At 36.8% G+C, this 14,173-nt stretch overlaps 2 protein-coding genes across 11 annotated transcripts; both read right to left on the reverse strand.

The window, feature by feature from the left end:
• Positions 1-511: 511 nt before the first annotated feature.
• On the reverse strand, positions 512-2,591 carry fxyd7 (FXYD domain containing ion transport regulator 7; the record flags this gene model as incomplete). The annotated part of the gene is made up of 5 exons (XM_079445814.1): positions 512-531; positions 615-655; positions 1,941-1,968; positions 2,402-2,476; positions 2,567-2,591. 5 exons carry the CDS (start codon positions 2,589-2,591, stop codon positions 512-514), a joined length of 189 nt encoding a protein of 62 aa, XP_079301940.1.
• A 143-nt stretch (positions 2,592-2,734) lies between these two features.
• Positions 2,735-11,503, reverse strand: fxyd6l (FXYD domain containing ion transport regulator 6 like). Of its 10 annotated transcripts, XM_079444598.1 has the most exons (11): positions 11,291-11,341; positions 11,120-11,216; positions 9,928-9,984; positions 9,720-9,746; positions 8,301-8,324; positions 7,861-7,884; positions 6,763-6,837; positions 6,210-6,243; positions 5,757-5,788; positions 5,647-5,683; positions 4,901-5,548 (listed from the first exon to the last, which is right to left on the reverse strand). In XM_079444598.1, the coding sequence occupies exons 3-10, from the start codon at positions 9,977-9,979 to the stop codon at positions 5,673-5,675; spliced, it is 279 nt and encodes a 92-aa protein (XP_079300724.1). In that variant the 5' UTR covers positions 9,980-9,984; positions 11,120-11,216; positions 11,291-11,341; the 3' UTR covers positions 4,901-5,548; positions 5,647-5,672. The 10 variants fall into 10 exon arrangements, with proteins under 10 accessions (XP_079300720.1, XP_079300728.1, XP_079300723.1 ...); XM_079444594.1 differs by lacking the exon at positions 9,720-9,746 and having other exon boundaries at positions 2,735-5,548; positions 11,291-11,367; XM_079444597.1 differs by having other exon boundaries at positions 4,643-5,548; positions 11,120-11,374.
• Between the last annotated feature and the right edge of the window lie 2,670 nt (positions 11,504-14,173).

A 14,173-nucleotide genomic window follows, 5' to 3' on the forward strand; every position in this document is an offset into this window, starting at 1 on the left:
GCACAAGTTACAGGGTGACACAGGATTGCATATAGTTCCATGCTGGAGAGCTATTTATATTTATTCAAACAATGTTCTGTTCATTAAAATGTAAATGAGTGAAAATTCATATCTGTCTAAAGGACTGAAATCTATTAGATGAAACAAGCAATTCCTGATTGCTTCTGTGACTATTTCCTTAAATGCCCTTTTAGATCCAAGCCTCATATAATAATAATAATATTAACAATATCAACAACATTAAAAGCAAACAATTCATGCATGAGTAAAATAACTGGGGTCAGGTGAGATGCATCATGAATGGTGTCATTCACACGAAATCAACACAAAAGAAACAATATAGCACGTGTGCTACCGAGAGACCTAAAAATACAGCAACAGATCAGCATTTAGGCTGAGGTTACAAAAAGAGGTCAAGCAGGTTTGACTCTCCTCCACATTCCTGTAAGTAACTTTATGCGTCTGAGCATTTCCTCTCGCTGAAACGGGCCGCCCTGTCGCACCATATGCTTTACACTGTCTGAGGTGGAACTAAAAGGAAAAAAAAACAATTATGAAGCTTTCAATAAATATATGACAATTTTTTGGTTTAATTAATGTTTGTGGTTGTGTACCCTCTGTCTTTGGTGGCTGACAGCCTTCCACTGGACTAGATCTGTAGGGAAAAAAACAAAAAAACACAATTATCCAACTAAGCCATGCTAGTCTGTCTAAACCGGGTGTCAAATTCAGTTTATGGAGGGCCATAGTTATGCAGAGTTTAGCTCCAACACACAGAGATAAACTTATGCACCTACCTTTAGTTTTCAAGTAATCATGAAAACCTTGACTAGCTAGTTCAGGTGGGTTTAATTAGAGTTGGAGCTAAACTCTGCAGAGCTGTGGCCCTCCAGGAACTGAGTTTGACAACCCTGGTCTTGCACTCGGAAACATTCAGCAAGCATGCGCATCTCTTTAGTCAAATGTAAGCGGTGTTGCTTGATTTAATGCAACTGCCTAAAGTCAATATTCTCAAACGATTCAGATCATCTCAGGTTGACATGCTGAGCATTTTATCAGGCTACATTACTCTGGATACATTTGAAAACAGCATTTTCATTTTAAAACATGAGTTTTCCAAACGTTTCTTATCCAGACTGAAACATAGGAAAATGCTAAATCATCTTACTGTGTGTGCTTAAAATGTAATTAAAGCTCACTTAGATCATGGCTTGATGAACTTCTTAAAGTTCTTCTTATTTAATAAAGTTCTCATGCTTTTCTTCTGGTCCAATTATTTTGTTAGCAAAATATCTCAGAATTGGTGCATCCTGGTCGCACTCAATCACCATATCTATCAGAGCAAGATGCACCACATGACTAAACGTGTCATCCTTTTAAAAAAGCTCCACTTTTACAGTCCACGTCAACTTTTTCAAATTTATCCACTTGGTAGAATGTCTTCAAAAAGCAGCGCTGTAAATGGAAGGTCAAACGCCAAAAGGTAGAAAAAAAGATGAATTTTCAAATGTAGCCAGTGTAGAGGTAGCCTAGTCTTGATAAACACTGCCTAACCACTTTGGTTCTTGATTTAGGAGGTGTGAGAACAACAAACTTTCTGCTTTCTTGTTTAAAACATTGAACAAACTGCAGCTTTCACAGTATGAACAACACAGCAGGTTTCTTTGATACATCTGGGCGTGCAAGTTAAACATGCTGTTGTTTGAATGGACAGACAGTGTTGCAGAGCTGAAAAAAGAAGCTGGTCAGACTCAGTTCAGAAACCATTAACTTTAGAAACCAGGGGCTGCATTCAAAGAGTACAGGAGCTTTCCAGTGAACAGACATGGGGCCATCGATTCGATGTGCATCTTTTTTTCTTTCAGGACGTTTCCTCATCCTTATTCGAACTCATTCCACATGCACAGTCAAGGCTGCACATTTGTGTGAAAAACTCTTACTTGGATTTTGAGCATTTGAACTTTTTACCTGTCAGGGCAAAGAAACATTTAGAGATGGTGAAATATATAACTGCGTGGGACTTAGATTGGGGTCAGTTGTGACCCTGGACCACAAAAGGACCCATGGACCACAAAACTGTCAACTGTAAGTGTCAATTTTTCGAAATTGAGATTCATACATAATCTGAAAGCTGAATAAACAAGCTTTCCATTGGTGTATGGTTTGTTAGGATAGGACAATATTTGGCCAAGATATTACTTGAAAATCTGGAATCTGAGTTTAGCCAGTTTGTAAGAATTACATTGTCTCATTTAAATTGACAACATTTTTCACATTACATTAGTACTTAGACAAATGGATTGGTGGAGAACTGAATGTATTCACTGCACTGACTGAAGTAAAACTGGACTGACTGTAATGCCAGGTAAATGTCACTCTTGATGAACCAGCCATTACTTACTCAGAGCAATAAGAATCCCGGCTACAAACATAACCACAGCAAGGATGACACCCGTGGTCCGCAACGTCTCATAATCTGAGCTCAGAAATCAAGAGCGGTGAAATATTTCTTTTATTGGCTTTATATTTAAAAATAAATGTATTTCCATGCAATTCACATTCTTACCGTAATGAAAAGCACTCTGGTCCATATTCATATATGACTCTGTAAATACATTTAAATATTTTTAACAACTAGGAAACAAAGCAAAACCTTACAATAGACCTAGTATGGATCATAGGAATGATTCACAGTGAATTGATGGATTGAAGAAAGGAAGACAATGCAGGGGACAGAGTTCAGCACCATGGACAGATGCTGGTTTATTGCATATAGAAATATTACCCTGTACGGTCAGAGTCTAATGAGCTCTCAAATAACGAGTTTATTAGCTGAAATACATTTAGACTGCAGTCGTTTGAAATGCTAATTTCAATAGTGAAACTATTCAACATAAATAGTGATCTGATTTAGCTGTTGAGCATGCACGAGGCAGAGGGGCATCTTGAGAGCGTTAGTAATTCGGGTTATTGATTAAGCTGCATAACGAGGCTGCAGTCTCAGCGAAAAAAGCCTGGATGCATAGCGCTCTGAGAACTGCAGTCTCCACAAGCAAATGGCAAGTTGACTTTCTTCTAGTAATAATCAATAAAGCTGTCCAAACTGCCAATATTGAGAGCTTTTAGCACCCATATATGAACAAATAAATAGAAAATAACATGCAAGATACATAACTTTGTGATCGGACTTGTGTCCCTTTAGAATTGGCTCTAGCGCAATGATGCGGTTGTGTGTGAATTCAGGGTTTTATAAGGGCTTACTTGGCGATTTTCAGCACTCCTCTCATAGTTCACTCTAAAATATACTTGACTTACCCTCATGTCTTTACAAAGCTTTATGACTTTGTCTTTCTTCTTAGGAACACAAAATGAGGCTTTTGGCAGAATGACAGTCACTCCCATTGTAATCTATAGAAAAAACTAGGCTGCAAGTCTTAAGTCTGTCATTCTTTCTAACATTTAATTTTGTTGAAACTATGTAATTTGTAATAAATTAACTATTTCAACCCTCCGTCCAGTAGTCGACGGCCTCGAATAGGCTACTGAATTGCCCTATTGAAGTTTTAAATGCATTATCTGCAGTATGCAAACAAATTTAGGAAATAGGCTAAATGAGACTGGAATCGTTGAATATATAGGACAACTAAATTATTTAGCTATAGCCTATCAGCCTAATTCCTGTCAAATTACATTGAATTAGCATAACAGACTTATTTCATTAAATATTTTTGGTTTTATTCACGACGAGCAGCAAATTTCTCAAATCTCATTTAACAATAGGCTACACAAAACTGAGTTTGATAATTCATTATAGCACAACCATGCAGTTTCAACTTTAAAAGCAAACAAATGCAATAAATAGACAAACCTGTTGAGGCTGCCATTTCTGCAGTGTGTCCTTAATCTCGCTATAAACTGTAATTCAGCACAGTGAATGAAGAGAGCCTGCCGTGGAGCACTGCGTCGATGCTGCACCTCGGAAGTTGCACACTAACGCCCCCTAGCAGCGCTGGTCTGTCAGTGTTCCCAGCAGGGGGAGCTCCCAGACATGGCGTTAGGTAGATAAAATTCATACTGGCCAATGCGGTGGGGATCCCGAGCCAAACACCTCCCCCCAGTGAATACATGCGACAGAGAACCCCACCTATGCAGCAACAGGACTGGGGTCTGCGGGAGCATTAGGAGGACGGGGAGTAGAAGGTGGACAACTTCAGAAAGCTTTTGAGTGTGGATGGTTTCACTGAAAGCCTCGGGATGTTTTTACGCGTTAAAACAAAACACATTTATCAAATTCGACGCCGAAATATTGAGTTTATTGTCCAGCTACACTTTACGTGTCAATTTACACTCACGGTGCCTTACACTGCGATAAATGGCCATTATCGAAAAATATACCTTGACAGGGCGTTGTCTGCTTTTTTCATGACCAGGCATAGGCTACTCTACAGCAGAGCCAATAATACATGCAGTTTATACATGAATTATTAGGCTATAATTCATTAATTTGCATTCCATTTTTTTCTCGCTATGGACTAGCAGCTACCTTATTTAAATAGAATAGGTCACATGCCCGCAATATTTAAGCGTTTTCTAATGTATCTCTTCAGTTTGTTGTTCTTCAGATTCGTTGTTTTTCCTTTTTGAAAGTCCTCCAATGCCGTTTTTAAGCATTTGTAGTTGTAATATTGCTTTGAATCGCAAGACGGCGCCAATGATCTACTCCAACTTGTCGTTAATATGAAAAGAGTGCCAAGACACAGGGGAATACTATCTATGGTCAACATTCATTCTTCAGAAATATCTGACCGCACCCTGACCAATCAGATTTAAGTACTTCAGGGACCCTTAATATGATATTTTACATGCACAGAGAGGGTTTTTTTGTTTGTTTGTTTTTTTTACAGAAGCTAGATACTCCTGCAACATCGGTGACACAGCTGCAATATCAAACTGCTTGTACTATTAGGCCTACTACTAATAACAGGATAAACTATTTATAACACAGCACATAGGAGAGACAGACCAGGGCAGATGCCAAGCACACATTATATAACGGTTACATTTTCTCGAGGACACTTAACAGACATTCCATGGAAATCACTTTATTTTTCAACTAAAGTGAACATTTTGATTTGTTACTTCTGCGACGTGACAAAACTTTATGGACAATTTACAAAATATATAAAATTCCTACTTGCTACTTTTAGCAACCGAGCACTTACACATACTACACTATAATAAGTATTTCATAATCTTCACAGAGAGCTTGAAAAGTAGGCTACATGACAAAAAGTGGAGGAAAATCTCAAAGGTATCAGCTGCTGAGTTAAACATTACTGCAAAGTAGCTGATAATCAACACTTTAATTTAAACAATATTTTTAAAACATCATATTTTAAAAAGCACTCATACTCTCATGTAACCAAGAGACAAAGACATAAAAATCTAAAAATAGTGAACACTATAAGAACTAAATCCTCAAGTGACTTTTTCTTCTTCCAAATGGTCAAAGTTCTGATTAATATTTCTCCTTAAGAAGCCGTGCTTTCTGTCAAGAGGAATCAAAAAACAGAGATATACAGTCGTAAACATTTATGCAGAATATACAACATTTCTGGACGAATCCAAAAGTAGAGACAGTGTCACCTTTTTCTCTGTTCCCTCAGCTTACTTTATTTTGCACCTGCAATAAAAAGACCATAAATGTCAGTTCCTTTTTAAGCAACATGAATCAAAATAAAAGGGAGCATTCTCACCTCTGGCTGCCTCTGCATCAAGACCCACTGGCCTATGAAGCAGGAAAAAGACAAGAGATACAAGTCAAAAGGTGGTCATTTCCTGAAGAGCAGAAAAATAAATATACATTATATTGTGATATCTGATTACTGATCTAGTTGCATCATTGGAACAGATGCGGTCACGTTATAAAACAATTGTGGCAAAAAGGCTCAGTTATCTACTGTCAATAGTGTAGCATTGTATCAAGCCCAGATCACACAGAAATTGTCAAAGCGAGCAGATTTTTATTGGTCAACGTGGCGAATCTGTATGACCAAATCAAATCAGTTGCGAAATATGGATGGTGCAATCTTTTGATCCAATGCAAAATTCCCGATTGCACGAATTCCTGTTAAAATGACTGGATTACCACGGATTAGCCTAAATATTTTTATAGAACAAAATGCATTACAGTTTTCTTTGCCACTTACTTTGACTTGTTCCCTTTGCAGCGGCATTTCCGACCTATTGGAAACAAGCCAGAAGTATGATCAAAACCATTGGTGGTTTATTATAATATACAAGAGAAAAGCATGGTGTTTTAGAGATTTCCTATGTTGCTGTAACATGAAGAAATTAGACATAGGTACACAAAGAAAAACAAACTACTGTCCTTAAACACCCCTGTTGTGATCAAACTCATGGTCTATATAACATCAGGTCAGCAGGGTCTCTTGTTAGTAATTTATGCGGGCTGGAGGGGATTTCAAGATTGTCAAAGGTTAGATTGGCTGCTTGTCTCTGCACTGGTGGAACACCATAAATCATGGTCCGGTGTTGGGTGTCGTAGAGAGGTTTAAACTTAGAGGTTATGAAAGACATGCTAGCCTGCAACCAGTCTACCCTCAGTAACTGATATTTGTTTATCTGCGTGAGTGGATACATTCTTAGATGAATATCTACAAAAATATTCAATACATTTAATGGCAAGTACTATACAAAGGTATAACTCTTTCTGAGAACAGTACAAAGTTTGACACTCACTGACAATGAGGAAGATCCCCATCAAGAAGAGTATCACAGCAAAGATCATACCACCAATCCGCAGAGATTCATAATCTAGAAAGAGGATTCAGAAGAACATGTACAAATGCAGAAGTGATGCACGTTTTCATTTTATTAGAATGTTAACAACACGTTCAAATGGGAAGCATTCCACAATCTTAAAATATATTTAAATGGTTACATCTGTGGTAAAAAATACACGAATTACAGATTCACAAACACAAAACAGCCCTTTTATAGCAGGTTTACATGGAATCTGTAGAATTAAAACTAGTTCAAAAATTTCTACACCCCACCCATTTGTTTACTATAATAATTTAGCTCATTGGTTAGGCTTTAAACTCCAGATAAGAGTCTAGTACTACTGTAGTTTCATATAACAAATTGAAACCTAAAATCAGGTGTAAATTTGCACTAAAATCAGCACAGACAATGCAAAAGGTTCTGCAGATTCCATTTGGTCCTGCCTACGAGTGTCAAGGCCAACACAACATGCACAAACAATCTACTAAGCATAATGAAAAAAAAACTTTCCTGAGACAGTCTGGAACTACTATAATGCCATGTGTACTTAGATGTTTGCTTTCTAAGTAGGGCTCTGAGTTCTACTTTTAATTGTAAACATGACAGATTATTATATAAAATCCAAATATGAACAATAAACAAATTGAATAAAAAGTAAACTTGGGAAATTCTGGGGTAGATATCAGATTCTAACTTATGTGTTTTACAGAAGCTCAATATTTTCCATCTATTTTGGAAAACCAGAAGGGGAAACGCAAATCTCTCTGACTTCCCAGATGTTTCCTGAGAAAGGTGATGCACTTTGGCCCTGAAAGCCCTTCTTAACACAACAGCGCTCAGCACACTATGGGAAACATCAGAGTGCAGCTGTAACCCCCATAATAAAACGACTACGCTCACATTACTTTGAAAAACACAAATTCCTCTGAGTAATCGCTATGTTTTGTATACTAGCATTTCCCCCCTTTCAGCTTTATGAAGTCAACCGAGAAATTTCCTTAATCCATATAAGTATGTATACTGCCTATTCAGCTATAGTCCATCTTTACTCACCATAATGAAATGGCTTGTCGTATTCTGGTGGGAGAAAAAAAATGAAAATATCTAGAGTCAAAACTCTGTAAAGCCGTTTAAAAATAAAATAAACACTGGTAACAATCAAAATGTAAAATGTTAAGAGAATAAGATAATGACAACATTCTAGTACCAGAACATAAGATATTCTCTACATATCTGCAAGCCATTTCTTAAATACAGAATGTTATTGACAAATTGATACTGCATGGAATGTACCACAAGAGGATAAGAGCTTTCTAACTGGTGACTCCATAAACATTTTTCACACCCACTGTTAACTAAAAGCTTATAGTGTCAAACATATGCTGTTTCAATGCACACAACATTAAACGTGGTCTAGCCTAGCTAAAAACACTGTTAATAAGCCAATAAGACATTCAGTTAACGTAAAATTAATTTGACTAGATGACACTTACCATGAATTTCATCCATCTGAGAAGCTGAGGGGGAGAAAAAAAGTGTTACAATTTAAATCTAACCAAGCAAAAGTGAATTTGCAGTGATTCTTAAACCATTTAATATAGAACTGGAACCTAAGTATCCCAGTGCACTACAGTGTTAAATGTAAACTATGGTTGCATACTACATTTCAACAGTTAATATGTTTGGACAGAGACATACATACAGCCATAAAAACTCCAAAATATGGCAATATGTTCAAAAAGCATGGAAGAAATGCTCACACTGTGGCAGCCTCTTTTCAATATGCCATTTCAACTTGAAATGCATTTTAAAAAGCTCAACTATGAGATTTATATTACACAGAAAGGTTATTTTAGGAACTAATCTCAAAGAATGACACATTAATTCTAATATTTTGACAAGTTCTTTTCAAAGACTTTTTATTAGTATTAAACAGACATTTGGCAGAAATGTTACTTTGAGACACAATTTTATTCCACAAATCTATCAGTGGAATGATAATAGACCTACATGTTTTTAAAGAGTCTTTTCAGAGGATCTGCTCTCTGTAAACAAGAATGTTGAAGGCATCGCTCCAAATCTCCCATTAAACATTATGAATGGTCTGACTTTAAGACTTTGGTTATCCATAATGATCTCTCGCTCTCTCTCCCTCCATCTCTTTCAAAAACAATGGACAAAGCATTGATGCAAACACTTTAACATTCCTGTGTGCAAAAACCATTATTTAATGCTGCTCATGTACGCGTTTATGTGGGCAGTATTTACATGAGCACACACTGGCCTGTCCGACAGTGTTGGAGTGCTTAAATGCTGTATTCAAATTTTTGTGTTGGCAACAACAACAACACACACAAGCCTGAGAAAGCAGCAATTCTCCCAGAAATCCAACGGATCAGCTAGATGCATGCTACTGCAACTTCTAAAAGTGGACAAATCTCAAAAGAAAACATTAAAACAACAATACTTATAATTCCCAAGGTAAATAAATACTTAAGTCTCATCCTGTCAAAACTGCCTCCGTATGGAGTAGCAGAACTGCATGTACCCAAGGTTAGGTACAGCTTGAGCTGCATTGGCACACTTGAAAAAGTCTCAAGCCTCGTGGTGTGAGAGTAGTGTTACTTCAGCGGCTTTTCAGAAAAACCCTTCAGGGAAAGGTGTAATCGTAAGCAGAAACGAGACACGGTGGAACCGTTTGAGAAAATTTGCCAAACACACGCAAAGCCAAAACAGCACAGTGTTTCAGAAAACCACTCAAGTGCAACGGTAGTCAAATTTTATTAAACAAAAACAAACAGAAAAAGCCTTAGTACATATCAACGTCAAACAGAAAACTTGAAACTCAGCTTTTTTTTTTTTTTTTTAAATCACTCACATAGCAAAGTGTTTCCAACCTTCTACACACTTACCTGGCATTTCCCTGCCAAAAGCTGATCCTGCATGCATACACATATACTGTTAATCTCTAAAGGAAAGTCTGTGAAGGACAAATACTTTAAATTTTTGTCCTAATTAAATTCTGGAGATGATTTCTACTTTATATATTTATATCAAAAAGAATTCTCAGAGTATAGTTGAAGGTGGCAATATTTTTATATCAAAAACAACAGTACTCACCCAAAGCTGGAGCGAAGTAGGACAAAAGCACTGCAGCAACACAAAGTTCCATCTTGTCTGAAAAAACAAGCGAGTGTGAGACACTGGGCTGTCTTCAATCCGTGCAAAATTCCACACACATACTTCAGTTCTTGTGGGAAGGTTTAAAAACCTGACTAATGAAGTCTCACTTCCCTTATAACTTGAGCATTTAACAGAACTTCAACTATGAATTGAAGAACAAGTCTTGGTAGTTGTTTGGACGTCAAGTGCTTCTTTTTGTATTATGTTTAAACAACTTCACAGAATAAAATATAAAGGTAATTTAATTAAACATTTCTGCATCTGAGCTGCACAAAAAGATCTCTTTCAGTTCCCCAGCATGTTTCTCTCTCCTGTTGCTAAGAATGGCAAAAGGGCTCTATTTTTGGAGGACCACCTCAAAACGGTGGGATAAGGAGCCCAAGGGACATGGCTGTGGGGTGTGGTATTTCAGATGATATTTGGTAAGCGACTTACAGACGTAAATGTGTTTTAGCTGTAACTCTCAAACATAGGCCTATATATAACTCCAAACTCAAAACCCATTTCAACTTAGATGCACAGCAATTGATCGCTTGGAAGTCTCAGGTGGTCTCTAAATAACATCTTTAATTAAACTCATTTGTATGCAAAAAAGAGCACAGTAAAGTTGTTGCACAGATGTGTCACTACAACATTTCTCCACAGGATAAATATTGAGCAGGAGTCTCATATGCTCTTTATTCTAGCACCAAGACACAGAGAACCCCCTCTCTCACCATTATCACAACTAATCGCATACCACTCTTATGACTACGCGATTAAAAACGTGAAACATGGTGTGCAAAAAAGCAAAACAACTCTCAAGGAGCTGTAATGTGATCTTGACGGTCACGTGCTCCAGCTGCCGATATAATCAGAAATGCATTCTTGCAAATGTTAAACAAGAGTAATCAACATGAAAAATTCATTCAAGTTTGCATGCATATAAACTGCACGTGATAAATCACCTGTTTTTTTTTTTGTTTTGTTTATTTGCAAAGATCGATTGGAACAACAGATCTCACTTGCAGAAACCATTTATAAAGAGCCATGTGGTAGTTATGCAAGAAATCTCAGGTTAACATAATAGCTGATTCAACTGATTCAAAAAAAAAAAAAAAAAAAAATGCAAAGCGCGTCAAAGTCTTACCAGCTCGATAGTACTGCTCAACACCAAAGAATCCGGTTTTAATGAATTCCAGAGGCAAACCAGACGCAATCTCTCGACGACCCAGTATACACAAATTCTATCGCATTAGTGAAATGTGATTGAAAAGTCAACTGTCTTCTTATACGAGTTGAAAAAAATGTTATTCCTTACACTGTGAGCTGCACGCAGTCATAGTTGTGGACATGACACGAACATGTAAATATTTTCTGATGTTCGAACGCGCGCCTGTGTATCGGAGCTAGACTCCTCCCAGCTTTTCTTTATACAGTAGACCTCTGACCCAGAAGGTGGAGGCAGGCAAGGAATCGACCTTTAAAGGAATTTCGATATTCAGGGCGCAATCTGACGCCTATTTTCATGTGGAAAATGTATGCTATTTACTGGGGCGTTTTCTCATCTCAAAAGGTTGCAAGAGATTAAGAGACATTTAGAACGTTCTTAATGCGTTTATGATTTGGAATGTATGTGAAACTGCATTCTTGCAGGAAGGTGTTAATCAAAAGCTATCCAAATGTAGCTCTTTAAGAGACCTTTTTGAGACATCTTACATGTGCAGGATATATTTGGCGTTAAACATGAACTACCTTTAAAGACCAAACCCAATGTGATTTGTAAAATAAAGTGATACATATATAGTATTTGTAACGCCCGACAAACGATCCTGACTCAAAGCGCTCCAGCGAACTACTGTTGTTATGGTTACCAGCTACTGAAGGCGATTCTTATTCGCAAGCAGAAACCTCGCAGAAACCTTCTGGCTCGTGTAATTCACTTTTGTGATTACCCCCAACAAAAGCCCCAACTCCCCTTGCAAATTATTTTATAAAAAAAAAAAAAAAAATATATATATATATATATATATATATATATATAATTATTTTATAATTATTAAAAATATATATTTTATTTATTAAAGTGTAAATGCGCACTCCTTCTGGAGGGACCTCACATTTGTCAATATTCTTCTAATTATATTCAGAAGGTAAAAATGTTAGAGCTGAAGAGCTTGAGTGGTAGACCTATTGATTTGAAGCCTGGGGACAAATGACGAAGATTGCTGGCTGTTTACAAGCCTCTTTGAGATTCCACAAATTTCACAGATAGTGTTTTTGCACAATACCCAGTTTACACAAAAATAAAGGGAGTAGGCCTCTTTAAAAACCATACTTGAAACTCATCTTTGGGAGTATGGTTGCTTGCATTGCACCACGCAGTCTCCCTTTGACTAAATTTATAGCATACGGTAACTTTTTTTCCACTGCATTTGTTTCGTCAGCACACTGCTGCTATTGTGTTTTTACTTGACAGATTTGAAGAAAGTAAAAAAGGAGGACCACCAATGTTTTTTGTCTTAACTGTGCAAAACCGTTGTTATACGGTGATGCTCGTGGTGGCGCCATTTAACGACAGCAGGTCTGTGACAGAATATTGGCAGAAAGGAATGAATGTACTACACATTTTCAACACTGAGGTGCAGCAAAACCCTCTGTAGAATGTCTTCCCTTTTTAACGACTTGTGGGTGAGGTAGCTACAACTTGGCTAAAAAAACTAAAAAAAAACATGTCTTTTACCAACTAATAACTATGCAGCTCCAGCCAAACTGAACTGAAAAAGGAATAAATAACTAAAAGTAATTAATACAACACACTAATATTGTGCTGGCTGAAGTAGCAGTCGTCTTCAACTTATATTGACATCTAGTAGAAATACCGTAAAAAGCAATTTTCTGAAGTTGTAAATAAAACAAAGATTATATAGATAAACGGTTTCTATTTAACTCCAAAATTAATAGTGTTACTTACGTTCCTTGTAACTGAAATTTGCTAGCAATTTCTTAATTAAAACAGTTTCTACACCCTATTTAATTTTTAAATAGTTTTTATTTTCATTAAATACACGTTGGAAAGCTCCTGTAATAGAACAAGTTCCAGACTTCAGTTATAATTTGTTTCCAGAATGCAGGAGGAGGTCAGCCTCGACGGCGTCTCGCTCCAGAAATAGGCCGTGACGTCAGAGTGCGCAACAAGCAGGTGTGCCCTTGGCAGATGCTGGGTCACTGTTATAGCAGCCTTTTGTATGCGTCTTTGATAATGTGTCACAGGTGAGACTGCTGGAAATGACTTTCCATCTCATCCCAATGTCAAGGTCCACTGGAGTGAGATGGACAGAAACATGACAGCAAATCTATTGGCAATTACAATTTACAAAACTGCTCAGCTATTGCAAAGGGGGAAACACTGCATACAAAAACAACATACTATTTCATGATTGTGAATTCAATAGACACTGTTCAAAACAAAACAAAAAACATATGATAATAATGATCTGCATTTATTATGATATGTGACATGTTAAGCTCTACTCCAGTCTTGAGGACTGATGGAGTGCAGACTGATGTAATACTTCAGTTTAAGGCAAAGCATCAGAGGGACTCAGATACATATGTGCAGTGACCAGAAGTAAAAGGGACTTATGTAACCCAACTCTGAGATGCAGAGCAGACGCATCACTGCTCCATGGACAAAGACCATTTCAGCTTTCCACACTACCGAGCAGACGGCGAAGAATCGTCATTTGCATACAAGCCAACAAATATTGTACACCCCTGGTCTTTCCCAGTGAAAACAATCTGTTTTGCCATTAAAGGACCCATAAATATTTTTTTTTAAAACTCCCCCGCCCCTCACCCACTTCATCCTTTTTAACATTAAGAACATTCTTTCCTGTACACACTAAAAATGTCAACAAGTTAAACATTTACAGGAAATGAAAAACGAATCAGAAAATGTTTCAAAACCCTTAATGCTTTGGTTGAATTCAAACATCACTGAATAGGTTTAATTATTATTATAAATAATAATTACAAACAAGTATATTTACATTTAATTTAATTTATTATTATTAATATTATTATGATTATTAATTATAAACAAACAAGTATTACACTTATTCAAGTATTAATAAACAATTACAAATTAATAAATTTAAATATATACATGTATAAATAATAATAATAAAATATGTAATAAAGC

This window comes from Barbus barbus (genome assembly GCF_936440315.1).
Source record: "Barbus barbus genome assembly, chromosome: 21".
NCBI classification, from domain to species: domain Eukaryota; kingdom Metazoa; phylum Chordata; class Actinopteri; order Cypriniformes; family Cyprinidae; genus Barbus; species Barbus barbus.

Excerpts from the sequence above, each read along its gene's own strand:
- fxyd6l (XM_079444593.1), bottom strand. The coding sequence starts at position 11,324 with ATGTCCACAACTATGACTGCGTGCAGCTCACAGT. Across the intron at positions 9,747-9,927 it reads CTACTTCGCTCCAGCTTTGG|GATCAGCTTTTGGCAGGGAA; the intron begins GTGAGTACTGTT and ends GTATGCATGCAG. Across the intron at positions 6,838-7,860 it reads CGACAAGCCATTTCATTATG|ATTATGAATCTCTGCGGATT; the intron begins GTGAGTAAAGAT and ends TCCTCTTTCTAG.